Source organism: Mandrillus leucophaeus, unplaced genomic scaffold (genome assembly GCF_000951045.1).
Source record: "Mandrillus leucophaeus isolate KB7577 unplaced genomic scaffold, Mleu.le_1.0 Scaffold37, whole genome shotgun sequence".
NCBI lineage: Eukaryota > Metazoa > Chordata > Mammalia > Primates > Cercopithecidae > Mandrillus > Mandrillus leucophaeus.
The window spans coordinates 1460214-1474921 of NW_012103920.1; the positions used below are offsets into that span (position 1 = coordinate 1460214).

The window sequence follows — 14708 nt, forward strand, 5'->3', positions numbered from 1 at the left end:
CAGTGGCTCACACCTGTAATCCCAACACTTTGGGAGGCCAATGTGGGCGGATCACTTGAGGTCAGAAGTTCAAGACCAGCCTGGCCAACATGGTGGAACCCCATCTCTACTAAAAATACAAAAATTAGCCAGGCAAGATAGAGGGTACCTATAATCCCAGCTACTCAGGAGACTGAGGCAGGATAATTGCTTGAACCCGGGAGGCGGAGGTTGCAGCGAACTGAAATTGTGCCACTGCACTCCAGCCTGGGGACAGAGTGAAACTCCATCTCAAAAACAAAAAAAAAGACAAAAGACGTAAGAAAACTGAAACTCAAAGAGGCCAAGTAGATTGCCTAAGGTCACACAGTCACTAAGTGCCAGGACCAAGAGTGGAGCCAAGGTGTATGGTTAAAGAGGAAGCTGTCACAGAGATGCCCTATCTCAACCCCAGACACTGCCATGGTTAGGGAGAAATGGGAAGTCCGAGGCTGAAAGCGGCAGCCAGGGCCTTTCCCTGATTCATCTGTTGACCAGGTATCTGAGGAGCACGAGCCACGGGCCAGATATGGGCCAGGTGCTGGGAAGTCTCCCCGATGAGCAGAATGGACAGGGTCCCTGGCCTCCCAGCATGCATAGTCTGTGGGTCAGGACTGCCGAAGACCTGGCCCCAAGATCACACCTTGCATGAAAGCAGGAAAACTCAACCCCAGGATTTCTGATTTCAACTCCAAACTGCCCAGCACCTAAGTCTCTTCCAAGACAAATCACGACACATCATTTTGCGAGCCTATATGCAAAAACCTGTGTTTATATCTAAGACGGACTGGGGGCAGGTGGTGGAGATAATTTTTTTTTTTTCAAAAATGATTCAGCAAGGGACATCTTTAACTAGATCCCTCCCCCAGCTCAGCACAAACCCTAAGACATTGGACCTGCACTGACTTGTCAGGAACTCCAAATATACCTGCATTCCCAGAACTTGGTGCTATTTCTAAGGACAAATGCTGCCTCCCTCATTTACCCACTATACTGTATTCCCTCTTACACTCTCAGGGCCCAGGCCAGAACGAACACAGCTAGAAAATAACATGATGCGTGGAAGAAAGCAAGGGTTCTCAAATTCCATTATGACAAACCACAACCCATCCACAGTATCAGTGACCAAATGGGTAGGTCAATCCCTGTACTCACCCCATTGCCCTTAGGCCCCTGTTACATGAGAGTGCATTTGTGTATTAGGCCTGCCCCTCATGAAACACCAAAAACTGGGTGACTTAAACAACAGACATTTGTCTCACAGTTCTGGAGACCAGAAGTCCAAAATCAAAGTGTTGGCGAGGCTGGTTCCTCCCGAGGGAGAACCCCCGGTGTTCCTTAGCTTGCAGATGCATGACTCAGATTTCTGTGTCTGTCTACGCATGGCCTTCTCTCCCTGTGTCTGTCTCTCCTCTTCTCATAAGGAAACCAGTCATTCTGGATTAGGGCCCACTGTATTCCATTATAACTTCAACTCAACTAATGACATCTGCAAAGACCCTCTTTCCAAATAAGATCACATTCTGAGAATGGGGATTAGGACCTTGACATATGAAACTAGTAAGGACAATTCAATCGTAACAGGCACCTACCACAGCCCACAGCCCAGAAGGAGCCAGACGATGTCTTCTTACAGGAGACCACATCCAATCCATCCCCATGCCCAGGAAAGGCTGGCCGTGCCAGGGGATACTGGTCTCCAAAGCAGCCCACTCATGTGCGCTGGCTTCAAAAGGCAAGGCCCATAGGAGACCTCTCTCTCTGGAGTCCATCCTTGGGAGGTTGCAAAACCAAAGCTGTCACTGATGGGGCAGCAACAGAAAACCAGGGTTTGGAGACAGGCTGTGCTGAGGAGGGGAGGGCCACAGCTGTGAGAGACACCCAAGAGGGCAGATGAGGCTGTCTAAGAGACATTGCCATCAGCAGCTCTTGTTACAGACGGGAAAGTCCTCGGTGCCAATGGCTCACCACTTCCCTTTCCATGCAGCCCAGCAACGAGACTGTTCATTCTCCTGGATTCCTACAAGACTCCCAAACCCTTACAATCATCCTACTTATCAGCCTTCACTGGGGTACCTACAGCTGCCTCTGTACCCTCCAAACTTAGGGGTTGCATAACAGCCTGGAAGGATACCCCCCAACTTAAGTCCTGTTCTTCTAGCACGTGGCTAGGGCACGTTTCCCAGCACCCTTTGCACTTGGTCACATGCCAGATTCTGTTCATTAGAAGGTGGGAGGGGGTCAGGCACAGTGGCTCATGCCTGTGATCCCAGCACTTTGGGAGGCCAAAGCAGGAGGATCACTTGATCCCAGGAGCTCAAGGCTACAGTGAGCTGTGATCACACCACTGTACTCTAGACTGGGCAATATGCAAGACCCTGTCTCTTGGGGAAAAAAAATAAAGCAGGTGGGAGGAAAGAGATACATCCACTTCAGGTATGGCCCATAGAAACCTCCACCCCCCTGAGCCATCTGCCGCTCTTCCTCTTCCTCCATGCAGTGGTCAGACAAAGGATTCTGTGGTAGCCTCCAACACCTTTGGAGATGATAGCACAGAGTCCCATTGTGGTCAGACAGCAGAGTCCCACCCCCCAATCCCACTGGATCATGACTTGAGTGAGAGAGAAACTTATAGGAAGAAATAACTTGTTACTGCAGTTAGGCTACCTTCACTAATAGGAAAGCTTTGTTGCTATGCCCTATGCCAGAATACTCTCCCCACAGAGCTTCCCATGGCTCCCTCCTTCTCGTGCTTCAAGTCTCAGCTCAAACGTCACCTCTACAGAGAGGCCACCCTAAGGCCTTCCCCAGCTAAGCTAGTGTTCCTGGCTAATGACTCTTTATTACAGTACCCGGTTTCTTTCCTTCCTAGCATCCATCACGATCCAACATGATTAAATGTGTTACTTTGGCTTTTTCTGCTTTTCCTACAAGATTGTAAGATCCTCTAGAGATCTTCAGGGTCCTGTTCACTACTTTATCCCCAGTGACAAGCACATTGCCCAACACACATCAGGTCCTCTTTGAGTATTTGCTAAATCAACAAAAGAACAAATTCTAAGAATATTCTAAGGTTGTCATCCAGGATAGAAGACGACTCTTGAATCACAAGACAAGCAATTCCTCAACTATCCAGCATAAGAGTAGGGCTATAGCATCATCAAGAATAAAAATGTCAACTCTACTTTTCACACCGGCAGGCTCCAATGTGGAGGACACAGGCCCCAGGGGGAGTAGGACAATCCATTGAGTGTAGGAAGGAAAATCCTCACATAAATGGAAGATGTAGTACTTATCCCATCCTTTCTACAATGCCTTCTGCCTTTACACTGGATGATGATGATGATGATGATGATGATGACAACAATGACAGCAAGAGCAAAAAATACTTAAGCACATCCTCTGTGCCAGACACTATTGAAGCATTTTACATATATCACGTCATTCACTTCTCACAAGTCTTATGAGGTGTGTTCTTCAATTATTCTCATTGTATAGATGAGGAAATGGAGGCCCAAAGAGGTGACATGCGAGACCCAAGGTCACACCCCTACCAAGTGGCAGGGCCAGGATCTGATGGCCCTGCTTTATACCATCACCGCATACCAATAACTGAAAGGCAAATAAGTTTATGGACACTTCAGGCATTGGTTGTGTCTTATCTCTGATAAGATGCTTCATTGCAGGAGCTTGGGGACCACCCTCAGACAATGGATTTCTTCTTAGGAGATGCCAGCAAGAAAATATTACTACTTATTTATTAGTAGTAGTAGTAGTATTTTCACATTTATTTCAAAAACATTTTGATAAAATAACAACTTTCAAAAATATTCATTTTTTCCATGAAAAGAAGTCCAAGAGTGGATTTCAGGATGAGCCAAAATACAGTAAACTCTGGCTTCGGCACCCTTGTCCACAACAGCACTTTTCCAGGCTGTGTTTGTGGTCTTTTCCTAGTATCCCCCGTCTCCCCACTAATCCGGCACCTCTAGGATGAGCACCGGGTCTCCTTTCTCTCGGTACGTCCAACACCTGGCAGAGCAAGTCCTCTGCACACATAAGGAATTCATGTGTTTGCATCCTGCTGTCATGAAGAAAGTCTAAACGAAGCTGCCTGGTCTCAGGCAGGGTGTTCATGACACACAGAACTGATACATCTTTGAGATAATTTAGGAGAAGAAAACACCACAGAGCCGGAAGAAGACTTGAGACTGAGAGTAGGAAAAACAAGTTCAAATTGTAGCTCTGCCCTTTCCTAAACTTGGACATGTCGCCTCATCTCTCCAAGACTCAATCTCTTCATGAATAAAGCAGGGATAGCTTCCCCTTCACTGGACTACTGCGGGGATTAAGGAGTTATCTCTGATGTGCTTTCACAGAGACTAGGACACAGTGAGCATTCATGAGAAGAGGCTGTCATCAATGGTATCACTATTACCATTATGAAGTGGGAACCCTAAGAACCTAATACCAAGGAAACAGACAGCTCCCACGTTTGAGAATCCCTCACTCATGGGCAGCCACAACTTGCCAAAAATAAGCAGACAGAGAAAATATGCCTATGCAAAAGTGAAAGCGTCAGGATAAAAAGCCTATTCAGTTGAGATGGACGCAGTCCAGGCCCTCAAAGGGGCCCACCACCACAGCTGACCCTAAAATGCCAGACCCACAAACAGGTAGCACCACATTGGCTCCTGAAACAAAATCCAGGCCTCCCAAATGGACAAGATGCAAAAGGACACCTAAGGCTCAACTCAGAAAGGCCCCAGAGCAGACCCCTTTCCACCCGGAGACTGCTCAACTGGGTCCCTCAGAAAGGAAGGAAAACTAACATGCCCAACAGTGCCACAAGCTCCCTCCCTACATTCAGAGACAACCAGCTCCTTAACTCTATGCAGAAGGCTGGGGATGGAAGGAATCCCAGCACCATCTTATCCAACACCCCTGGAAAGCAACAGGGAACCCGGAAGCCAGGAAGGGAGGTGGTGTGCTTCAGACTCAGTCTTCTCTACCAGAGGCCAGGCCTTGGGGGTCCTCACCAGGGGGCCTTTTTTTCTTTCTGGTCTTATTGTATTAAGTTTCTATTATACAATATTTTCCACATCTTAAAAAGTACATACAATAAAATCCATTTAATTCTCACCCAGTAAGACAGAAACTACTATTATCTCACTTGACAGATATGGAAACTGAGGCACAGAAATATAACAAAAGAATTAGCATCCAGTCACACTTCTAGTAAGTGGCTGATATGGTCTGGCTGTGTCCCCACTCAAATCTCATCTTGAATTGTCGTTTCCATAATCCTCATGTGTCATGGGAGGTAATTGAATCATGGGGCCGGTTACCTCCATGCTGTTCTCGTGATAGTGAGTAAATTCTCGTGAGAGCTGATAGTTTTACAAGGGGCTTCCCCCTTCACTCAGATCTCCTTCTCCTTGTTGCCACAATGTAAAGAAGGCTTCTCCTTCCACCATGATTGTAAGTTTCCTGAGACCTCCCCAGGTATATTGTGATATTGTGAGTCAATTAAACCTCTTTCCTTTATAAATTACTCAGTCTTGGGTATGTCTTTTTGTTTGTTTGTTTGTTTGTTTGTTTTTGAGACAGACCCTTGCTCTATCAGCCAGACAGGAATGCAGTCGTGTGATCTCCGCTCACTGCAGCCTCCGCCTCCCAGATTCAAGCAATTCTCTGCCTCAGCCTCCCAAGTAGCTGCGACTACAGGCGTGTGCCACTACACCCAGCCCCTACACCTGACCCCTGGTGATCCACTCGCCTTGGCCTTCTAAAGTCCTGGGATTACAGGTGTGAGCCACTGCACCCAGGCTGGAATATGTCTTTATTAGCAGCATAAGAATGGACTAATACAGTGGCAGAGCAGGGATTTGCATCACAAATCAGGATTGAGAGTCGACATGTTCATATGGGAGCTAGGCTGCTGGTGGCCACCATCAGTTCCTGCCTACCGTCAATGTGCATGCCATTCCTTCTCTAAGAGAGAAATTTCCTTTCCTTGAAGCTGAGCTGGGCTTACTGATCTGAGTCAGTGCAAGTGATGTCCTGAGATTTATGAGGCTGTCATAAGAAGCCTATAGCTTCTGCCTGGGACTCTTCTGCTTGAGACCACCACATGGTAGATGTTTGGTGAACAGTCCCAGCTGAGGCTGGGTGTGGTGGTTCATGCCTGTAATCCCAGCACTTTGGGAAGCCAGGATGGGCAGATAGCATGAGGTCAGGAGTTCAAGATCAGCCTGGCCAACGTGATGAAACCCCATCTCTACTAAAAATACAAAAAGTAGCTGCATATGATGGTACACACCTGTAATCCCAGCTATTCAGGGGGCTGAGGTGGGAGAATAGCTTGAACCCAGGAGGCAGAGGTTGCAGCGAGCCAAGGCTGCACCACTGCACTCCAGCCTGGGTGACAGAGATTCCATCTCAAAATCAAACAAACAAAAAATAGTCTCAACTAAGCCCAGTCTTCCAGCCATCACCACTAAGGTACCAGATGTGTGAGTGAAGATTCCAGAACCTTCGAGGCCAGGTGACACCAAATGACCTCAGTCCAGGCTACAAAGAGTAGAAGAATCACCCAGCTTAGCCCTGCCCAGATCTATGACCCACAAATCTACTTGTTTATATTACATGACACCCATTAATCTCACAGGATCAGGGCAGCCATCCCTGCTAACTACCTAGCAAATCTCTCTCAGTTCCACCCAAGCAGCTCCTCCACAATGAGCCCTCCCCATTCCTCACCATCTCTCCCACACCCAAATGGACAAAAGCCTTTCCTCCTCATACCATACCCAATGAAAACTCCCGCTATGGCACTAAGCACGCAATCCTGCAAGGGTGAGTTTGAGTCTGTCTCCCCCTCTGGCAGGCTGGGACTCCATCCTTCCTCCTCCCTCTCTCTGCAGAGTTTAGCACTCAATATGATGGCAAACATGTGCTTAACAAATGAGAAAGTTCCATCAAAACAGGGTTCAGAGCAAAACCCTATTTTACCCAGTGACATTTTATTGCTGTGAGCAAAACAAACACATGACTCTAGAGCAGTTTCTCAACCCCTGCACCACTGACATGTTTGCTGGATCACTCTCTGTAGTGGGGACTGTCCTGTGCACTGTAGAACGTTTAGCAGCCTCTCTGGCCTCTACACACTGGATGCCAGTAGCACCCTGTATCCCAGGTGAGAAAATCAAACACGTCTCCAGACATTGCCAAATGCTCCGTACCCTGGAGTAGGGAGGAGGAGGCAAAAATCACCCTGGTTGACAACCACGCACTGCTTTAGACAGTAGGACCCAGTGTTTTACCCAGGGCTGCACAGGGATTGTAACACCTGTCCAAAAGTCACACACCACTTGCCAACCATTCCAAAACCATGTGCCGGTGCTCCTCTCATATGCACCTGCCCCTGAAGACCCCACGGTAACCAGCAAGTTCCTAACCAGAACCCCGTGAATGAATTGCCAGAGCTGGGAGTTCTTCTTGAGATAAAATGTCACCCTTCTCAGCAGGAGACTGAGCAGTGACACTGACAGTCCCCACCCAGGGCCTGAAGGCCTGCTCTCTCAAGGTGTGAGGGGGAAGGACCATTTATAAGCTCTTCACACATAATTGGCTTTCCCTGTCACTTCACCAACAATGTCATCTCAAACAGGACCTCCACAGTGTGCTCAAAGATGCAAATCCAACCACGTCGTCCCTCTTCTGAAAACCTGAGAATGGACCCTACTTCCCTGTAGTCCAAACCCCTAAGCAAGACTTTAATTCCCTACACAGGCTAGACTCTACTAGTTAGCAACAATAGCAAAAATCACAACAGTGGTGGTTCCCAACAACTGAGTGCCTGTCACATGCTATGAATTCAGCTGAGCCTCTCTGATGCATCTTCTCATTTGCTTCTTCCCAACCATGACCCTGTGGGGTAGACACCAGTGTTATTTCCATTCCACAGAGAAGGGAATTAAAGTTCAGAGAGTGGAGGTAACTTGCCCAAGATCACACAGCAAAGTTCATCCAATGGCACTGGAAGTCAAGCCCCATACTGCTCATACCTGATAAAGCAATATAGGCTCCATGAAGATTTGAATCCAATTTAATAACTGCTATATCTCTAGTGCCTAGGGCAGTGCCTACAGCAGGCATTCAAACGGCAGAGGGGAGGCAAAGGAGAGGAGCAAAGGTGGGAAGGGAAAGAGAAAGAAAGAGAAAGTGGGAGGGAGAAAAGGAGGGAGAGGAGGGAGAAGGGGAAAGAAGGGCAGTTTCTCTCCAGTGGCATATGTGTGAAACCTGCCTAGTTACCAGACCATCTGGGGGATTTATTATAATACAACGCCCCAGCCAAAGTGGTAAAATATCATCATTCTTGGTCACTCCAGGGAGAAAGAAGAAGGAAACAAAGAGGCTGAACAGATAAATAAAAGAATGAATTGAGGCCAGGCATGGTAGTTCCTGTCCGTAATCCCAGCACTTTGGGAGACCAAGGTGGGAGGATCGCTTGAGGCCAGGAGTTTGGGACCAGCCTGGGCAACATAGCAAGACCCTATCTACACAAAAGTTAAAATACCAGCCAGGCATGGCGATGCTCACCTGCAGTCTCAGCTACATGGGAGACTGGGCAGGAGGATCACTTGAGCCCAGGAGTTCACAACTATAGTGAACCATGATCAGGCCATTGCACTCTAACCTGGGCAACAGAGCAAGACCCTGTCTCTAAAACAGAGAGTGAGAGTAAGAGAGCGCACCCACATAAGCGAGTGAAGTGATATTACTTAGCAGAAGGGGAAAATGACAGGGCATAGATTTCAAGCCAAAATCCTATCTCATGCCCATCAGAATGAGCTTCAGAAGAAGGTTCCAATATGCTCTACTTTCTTTTATATATATATTTATTTTATTTTACTTTAAGTTCCGGGATACATGTGCAGAACGTTCAGGTTGGTTGCCTAGGTGAATACACATGCCACGGTAATACCTTACACTTTCAAGATCCTCCCTGGGTGTTTCTGATGGGCAGCTAGGCTTGGGATGGGCAGGTTGAGAAGAGAAAGGAACAACCTGCAGTCCACTGTCAACGTGGCCCACCTGTATTTACCATCAGTGCCAACCCTCTCACCCCTTGTGGGGGAAGGGAGGATGGCCACCCAAGCTGCAACAGGTTTCTGGGCCACCTGGGGGTGGAGCCGACCAATGCAAACAGTGGAGAGGGAAGATGGCTACCTCCACACGGGCAGTTTCAAATCAGGGCTCTGGCTCTGTGCCACAAGAGACCCACTTTGCTCCGAAACCAGGAGAAGCCTTTCAGAAAGCAATTTGATCACACTCATGATAGGATACATCAAATTAAGGATGACACCAAGCTACCAAAATCTACCTGTGGATCGCCAAGTTTAGCAGCCAGGCAGCATAGATGAGGGTGCAGGCAACAGGTACTTTTACACCTTGTAGCTGAAACATACAGTGGGGCAACCTCTTTTGCGGGGTGCTGCCAAACTTCCCTTTAAAGTTAAAATATGCCATAGCCTTCAGCTCAGAAATAAACCTCCAGGAAGCTGTCCTTTGGATATACCCATACATACACATGAAGAATAATGCAAAGATCACCCTTCTCTGTCACTGGAGGGAATATAAATGGTGCAGCCACGTGGGAAAACAGTCTGACCATTCCTAAAATGATGAAACTGAGTTAGCATAAGACCCAGCAATTCCACTCCTAGGTATATACCCAAAAGAAATAAAAACAGACACCCACACAAAAACTTGTAGAGAAACATTCTTAGCAGCACTATTTACATTAGCCAAAGGGTGGCAACAACCCAAGTGTTCGTCAACAGATGATTGACTACATAAATTGTGGAATAGCCATACAATGTATCATGATTCTGCCATAAAAAGGGAAATTTCTGATCCACGCAACAAAGAGGATGAACTTTGAAAAATGCTGAGTCAAAGAGGCCAGTCACAAAAGCCCACATATATATGATCCATTTCTATGAAATGTCCAGAACAGGGAGGTTTATAGAAACAGAATTAAATTTAACAGTTGCTTACGTCTGGTAGGGGGGATGAGGGGATGGGGCGATGGTGAAAGGTATGGGGTTTCATTTTGAGGTGATATAAATGTTCTACATTTGATGGTAGTGGTGCTTGCACATATATATAAATATACTAAAATCACCACATTATACATGCTGCATACAATGGGTGAATTCTATGTATATTATGTGAATTATGTCTTAATAAAACTATTATTTAAAAAAAAAAAAAACAGTACAAGGTTGGATGAGGTGGCTCATGCCTATAATCCCAATGCTTTGGGAGGCCAAGGAGGGAGGATCACTTGAGCACAGGAATTCGAGACCAGCCTAGACATAGCGAGATCCCATCTCTACAAAAAAATAAAATAAAATTCAATTAAAATAAATTACCCAGGCATGGTGGTGCATTCCCATGGTCCTAGCTACTTGGGAGACTGAGGCAGGAAGGTCACTTGAGCCCAAAGGGTAGAGGCTGCAGTGAGCCATGATCATGCCATTGCACTCCATCCTGGGTAACAGAAAGAGACCCTGTCTCAAAAAAATTAAATCTATTTAAAAAAAGAGTACAACGATAGTCACTTCAACTAATAAGAAAAGCCTGGAAATAGCACAAAATGCTCCTCTCTGGAGTTAAACTGTTACATTGAGGCCTGTGCCATTACATGTCATGTGTCAAAGAAAGAATGAGATCAATGTGTGCTGATAAGAAACCACCGCCAACATCATTATTAATTAACAAAAAGAAGTCAAGGTGCAGAAGTGTACAGGAGTTCCCATTTTTTTAACCCACACATTATGCAAGCATAGGCTATTTCTGGAAGATAAAAGTAATTTGTAACGAGCTTGCCTCAGTAGCATGGATTAGGGGCTGGGGAGGAGAAACATTTGAGTTGACTCCTTAACCCCCAGGAATATATATTTCAATTCAAAACTAGTTAATTTAAAAACACAAATTAGAGCAAATCTTTGCAACTGAAAATTGCTTAAGTGCCTTTATTAGTTAAAAAGTCTTAGAAACTTTAGGATCTGAACCAACAGACCAATCTAAAGGAGGTGGGGGAGGAAGGACACCTCGGACACCGCTACCAGGACCAGAGCTGCATTTGAAAGCTACAAAACATTCAACAACTCACTCTCCCTGCTTGGAGACTAAAGCGAAGGCCCCTCACTGCTGTGGTGTGCAGTAAAACACGGTAGCATTTGGTGACCACACTATGAGTTTCTGCAAGCTTGGGCTAGTTAGCCCTTAAGAGGACAGACGACTCGACCAGCTGTGGGAAGCAGACGAGCCCTGATGCTGTCAGATAGGGGACAGACCCACCAGGCAAGGAGGGCTGCCCAAATGCCGTTTCCAAGTTGGCTGACCCCGGCTTCTGTTATTTCACCAGAGCTGTCCTGGCTGAACTTCCTCCACCTGCTGTAAACCTCATCAGAGACCCACACAAACTGGCAATGCTTTCATTTTTAGAAGAATAAAAGAACACATCAAACCAACAACAATCACAGTAATGACAAGATAGGAAAGTGGACAGGTGCTCAGGCCAGGGCCCCAGAGGACAGGCCACACTGCCCCGCTGCCCCACCCAGTGAGTACTCACAGAAGCCCTCGATCTTGTCAGCGGTCTTGCTCCAGGCCACCTGCCGCGTCTCCATGATCACCTGGACGGTCCTCCGCTCAGGGGTGGACTTGCGGAAGCTGAACACAGTCATCACCGTCCCCAGCTCCAGGGCTCTCTTGATCTGGCTCTTCTCATATTCCGCAAGGGAATCCACATTGACCACGGTGGACATTGTGGGCCACTCCAGGGAGGAAGGAAGGAATCAGGAGAAATCAGGAGAAATCAGGAGGCTGAAAGGGCAGAATTAAAGAGTGAACTGACTTTAGTATTGAAGGGGATTTAGGTAACAGGGCATGAACTTCAGGAACCAAAATCCTGTCTCATGTCAATCAGGATGAGTTTTAGGAGAAGGTTCTAGTGGCAAGGCATTGCTGGCCACTCAGAGAGCTTAGGCAGGACACAAAGGTTTAAATGGAAACTGAAGTGTGAGAAGAGCCCCTGGCCTCAAGGACCCAACCGTTACCTGGGCTTTGAATAACCAAATCGCCCTGGCCTGGCAGTGACCTCCTCTCTCCCCAACCACTCTTATCCTACAGAATATTTGAATAGCCAAAACAACCCAGCCTGGCTCCCATCTCTCACCCCTGATCTCCAATATCCTTCTCTATCCTGTCTAGAGATTGCTAACCATCTCTTTACTTCCTAAGCAAAACTAAAAACACACAAAAAAATGAAATAAACAAAAAACAAACCAAGCCTTCAGAAGCGTCCATGGAGACCTTGGCAAATGGTTCCTCTGCATAGAAATGAGGATAAAAGGCAGGAAATGTCAGCTCTTGGAAGCCTCAAGTTCAAACCTCAGAGAAGGCTCCTGCTGACTGTGTGGCTCTCGGTAGACTGCTTGACCTCTCTGTGCCTGTTTCAGCCTTTTTAAAATGGGAGTGTTCAGAAATGCCCCAGCAAAGCACCTGGGGTGATGCCCAGCACCTAGAAGGTGTCCTTGATTGCTGTTTATGCTCGTGGGCGGTGTCAGAGAGGTGCTTGGGCCCAAAATCTTGGAGGAATCCTTTCGTGGACTCTCTCATGACCACTTCCAACGCATCTCACCCTTTCACCAGCTCCTCCTAGGATCTCATACTTGAACTATTCTAATCCTGGTCTCCCCACTTCTTCCCTGACCTGCTAGGGTTAATTCTCAAACCCAGAGCCAGAAAGATCCTTTTAGAACATGAATCAAATCATGTCACTCCTCTGCTCAAAATCTGTAGTCACTCCCTGAGCCCTCACTCTGTACCATCCCCTTATTCTGCCTCCCTAATCCCCAGAAACACATTGCCTGCCCCCAAAATAGGACTTAGAGTGACGGAGCTCCCCAGGCCCTGGAGCTGAGCCACCAGGGACCCCCTTGCCAGCTAGGCCGCAGCCACTACAAGAAGTTACTTAGATCCTCTGGGCTCATTTCCAATCCCATAAAAGAAGGTAACAGTATCCACCATCTAAATGTGTTTGTAAGGCTTAAACAAGATAATGTATCTCAGGCCCTTAAAACAATGATACAAAGTCAGCACTCCTTAGATTAAGCTATTGTTAAAATTACCATTATTTGTTCTGTTTCTTATCTCCTTCTTTCCCTCCAAGTCCCTGTAGATGCCTGGAGTTGTTACTCTGTAGCTCTCAAGGTTACAGAGGAGAGACCTTTCCAGGATCTAAAGAGGAAGAAGTTCTGAGAAGCTGGTGTTCAGCCAGGGCTGTCTACCGCTTCCCGCCCGGCTCAGCCTCCTGCCAAGCTGCTCTAAATCCGTGCCTCGCTTCCCTCATCTGTAAAATGGAGGCTAAATGTCCACAAGGGGCGACTGGGAGGATGAAAAACTACAAGGTATGCACAGCCTGCAGCATTTAGCAGGGTCTCAGTTAACATTAATCAGGCACTGGGGAAAGCATTAATCAAATGTCAACTCTATGCCAGGCACTGAGCTGGGGACTAGGATGCAAATGAGGGGAATAGGGAGGGGCTCAGGATTTGCCCTTTGCCCCCACCTCCCTCTACTGCACACCCATACCAAAGGCACCTCCTCGGCCAACCACACCAGCAACAGGAGATAATTACACCTGCCCTGTGCCCATGTGGAAACAGACTAATTAACTGAGAATTCTAATGTAGTTACAAGTGCAGCAGCAGAAGCATGCATGGGGAGGCGGCGGGCAGAGAGCATCACGAAGGGCCCCTAAATTTAATCTGGAGTGGGGCTAGGCACTTAAAGGACTCAGAAAAAGTTTTCAGGGGAAAAAAGCAGGCATCTGAATTCAATCTTCCAAAAAAGACGAAGCAGGAGGAACCCGCTTGAAGTTTAAGCAAAGACCGCGAGGCAGAACAGAGTATGCTAAAAACCCTGCTGAGAGTTAACGTGCATCTTACCTTATCAGGAGAAACCTAAAATAACCTCCTGATCATTACCCAGGACAAAGGGATGAACAAGGTGCCCCCATGGCCTACTTTATCCCTGTTAAGCAGCCGTTTATTGGGCACCTCCCCGGGTGCCAAGCACCTGTCATGTCTGGTTCATCTCATTTATCTCAATGGGAAATACTGCAGGGGAAAACTGAAATCCCAAGAGGTCACATTACTTGATCAAAGTCATGTAGACCAGTGGCAGCACAAAGATCAAAACCCTCACCTGAGTCCCAAGCCCCCAGTCCAGAACCCTGTGGCAGAATTTGGCCAGATATTAACTGATTTGCCAGTACTTGCCCCTCTCAAAAGAAGTTAAGGGACTTATCCAAGGTCACACAGATAGACAGTAGCTGAAACTGGATTTGACCCAGGTGCCAACCACAAAGCTTTTCACTATGTTGACTGTCCCCAGCCATGCATCTTGGAGTTCCACACTCCCAGGTCTCTAGGTCATCGTCCACTGGAATATAAGTAGGAAACACAAGCCCCACTATAATAGCTTCAATTAGACAGAAACCAGGACAAGGGACCAGGCTCCTCAGTTCTTTCCAGCCCTGCATCTGGGAAGGCCTTGGACTTAACCTTCCCCAGGGTTCCAGTTACTTCCAGCTTGGAAACCCGGTGGAT

The 14708-nt window shown here is 47.1% G+C and overlaps 1 protein-coding gene across 1 annotated transcript in view; it reads right to left on the reverse strand.

Moving 5' to 3' along the window:
* The window catches only part of PLCG2 (phospholipase C, gamma 2 (phosphatidylinositol-specific)), a 211111-nt gene extending 198995 nt beyond the window's left edge, over positions 1-12116 (reverse strand). The window contains exon 1 of the mRNA XM_011990117.1: positions 11669-12116. Coding sequence (XP_011845507.1) covers positions 11669-11861 — 193 coding nt within the window. The 5' untranslated portion in view covers positions 11862-12116. The remainder of the gene's footprint in view (positions 1-11668) is intronic.
* Positions 12117-14708: the final 2592 nt, after the last annotated feature.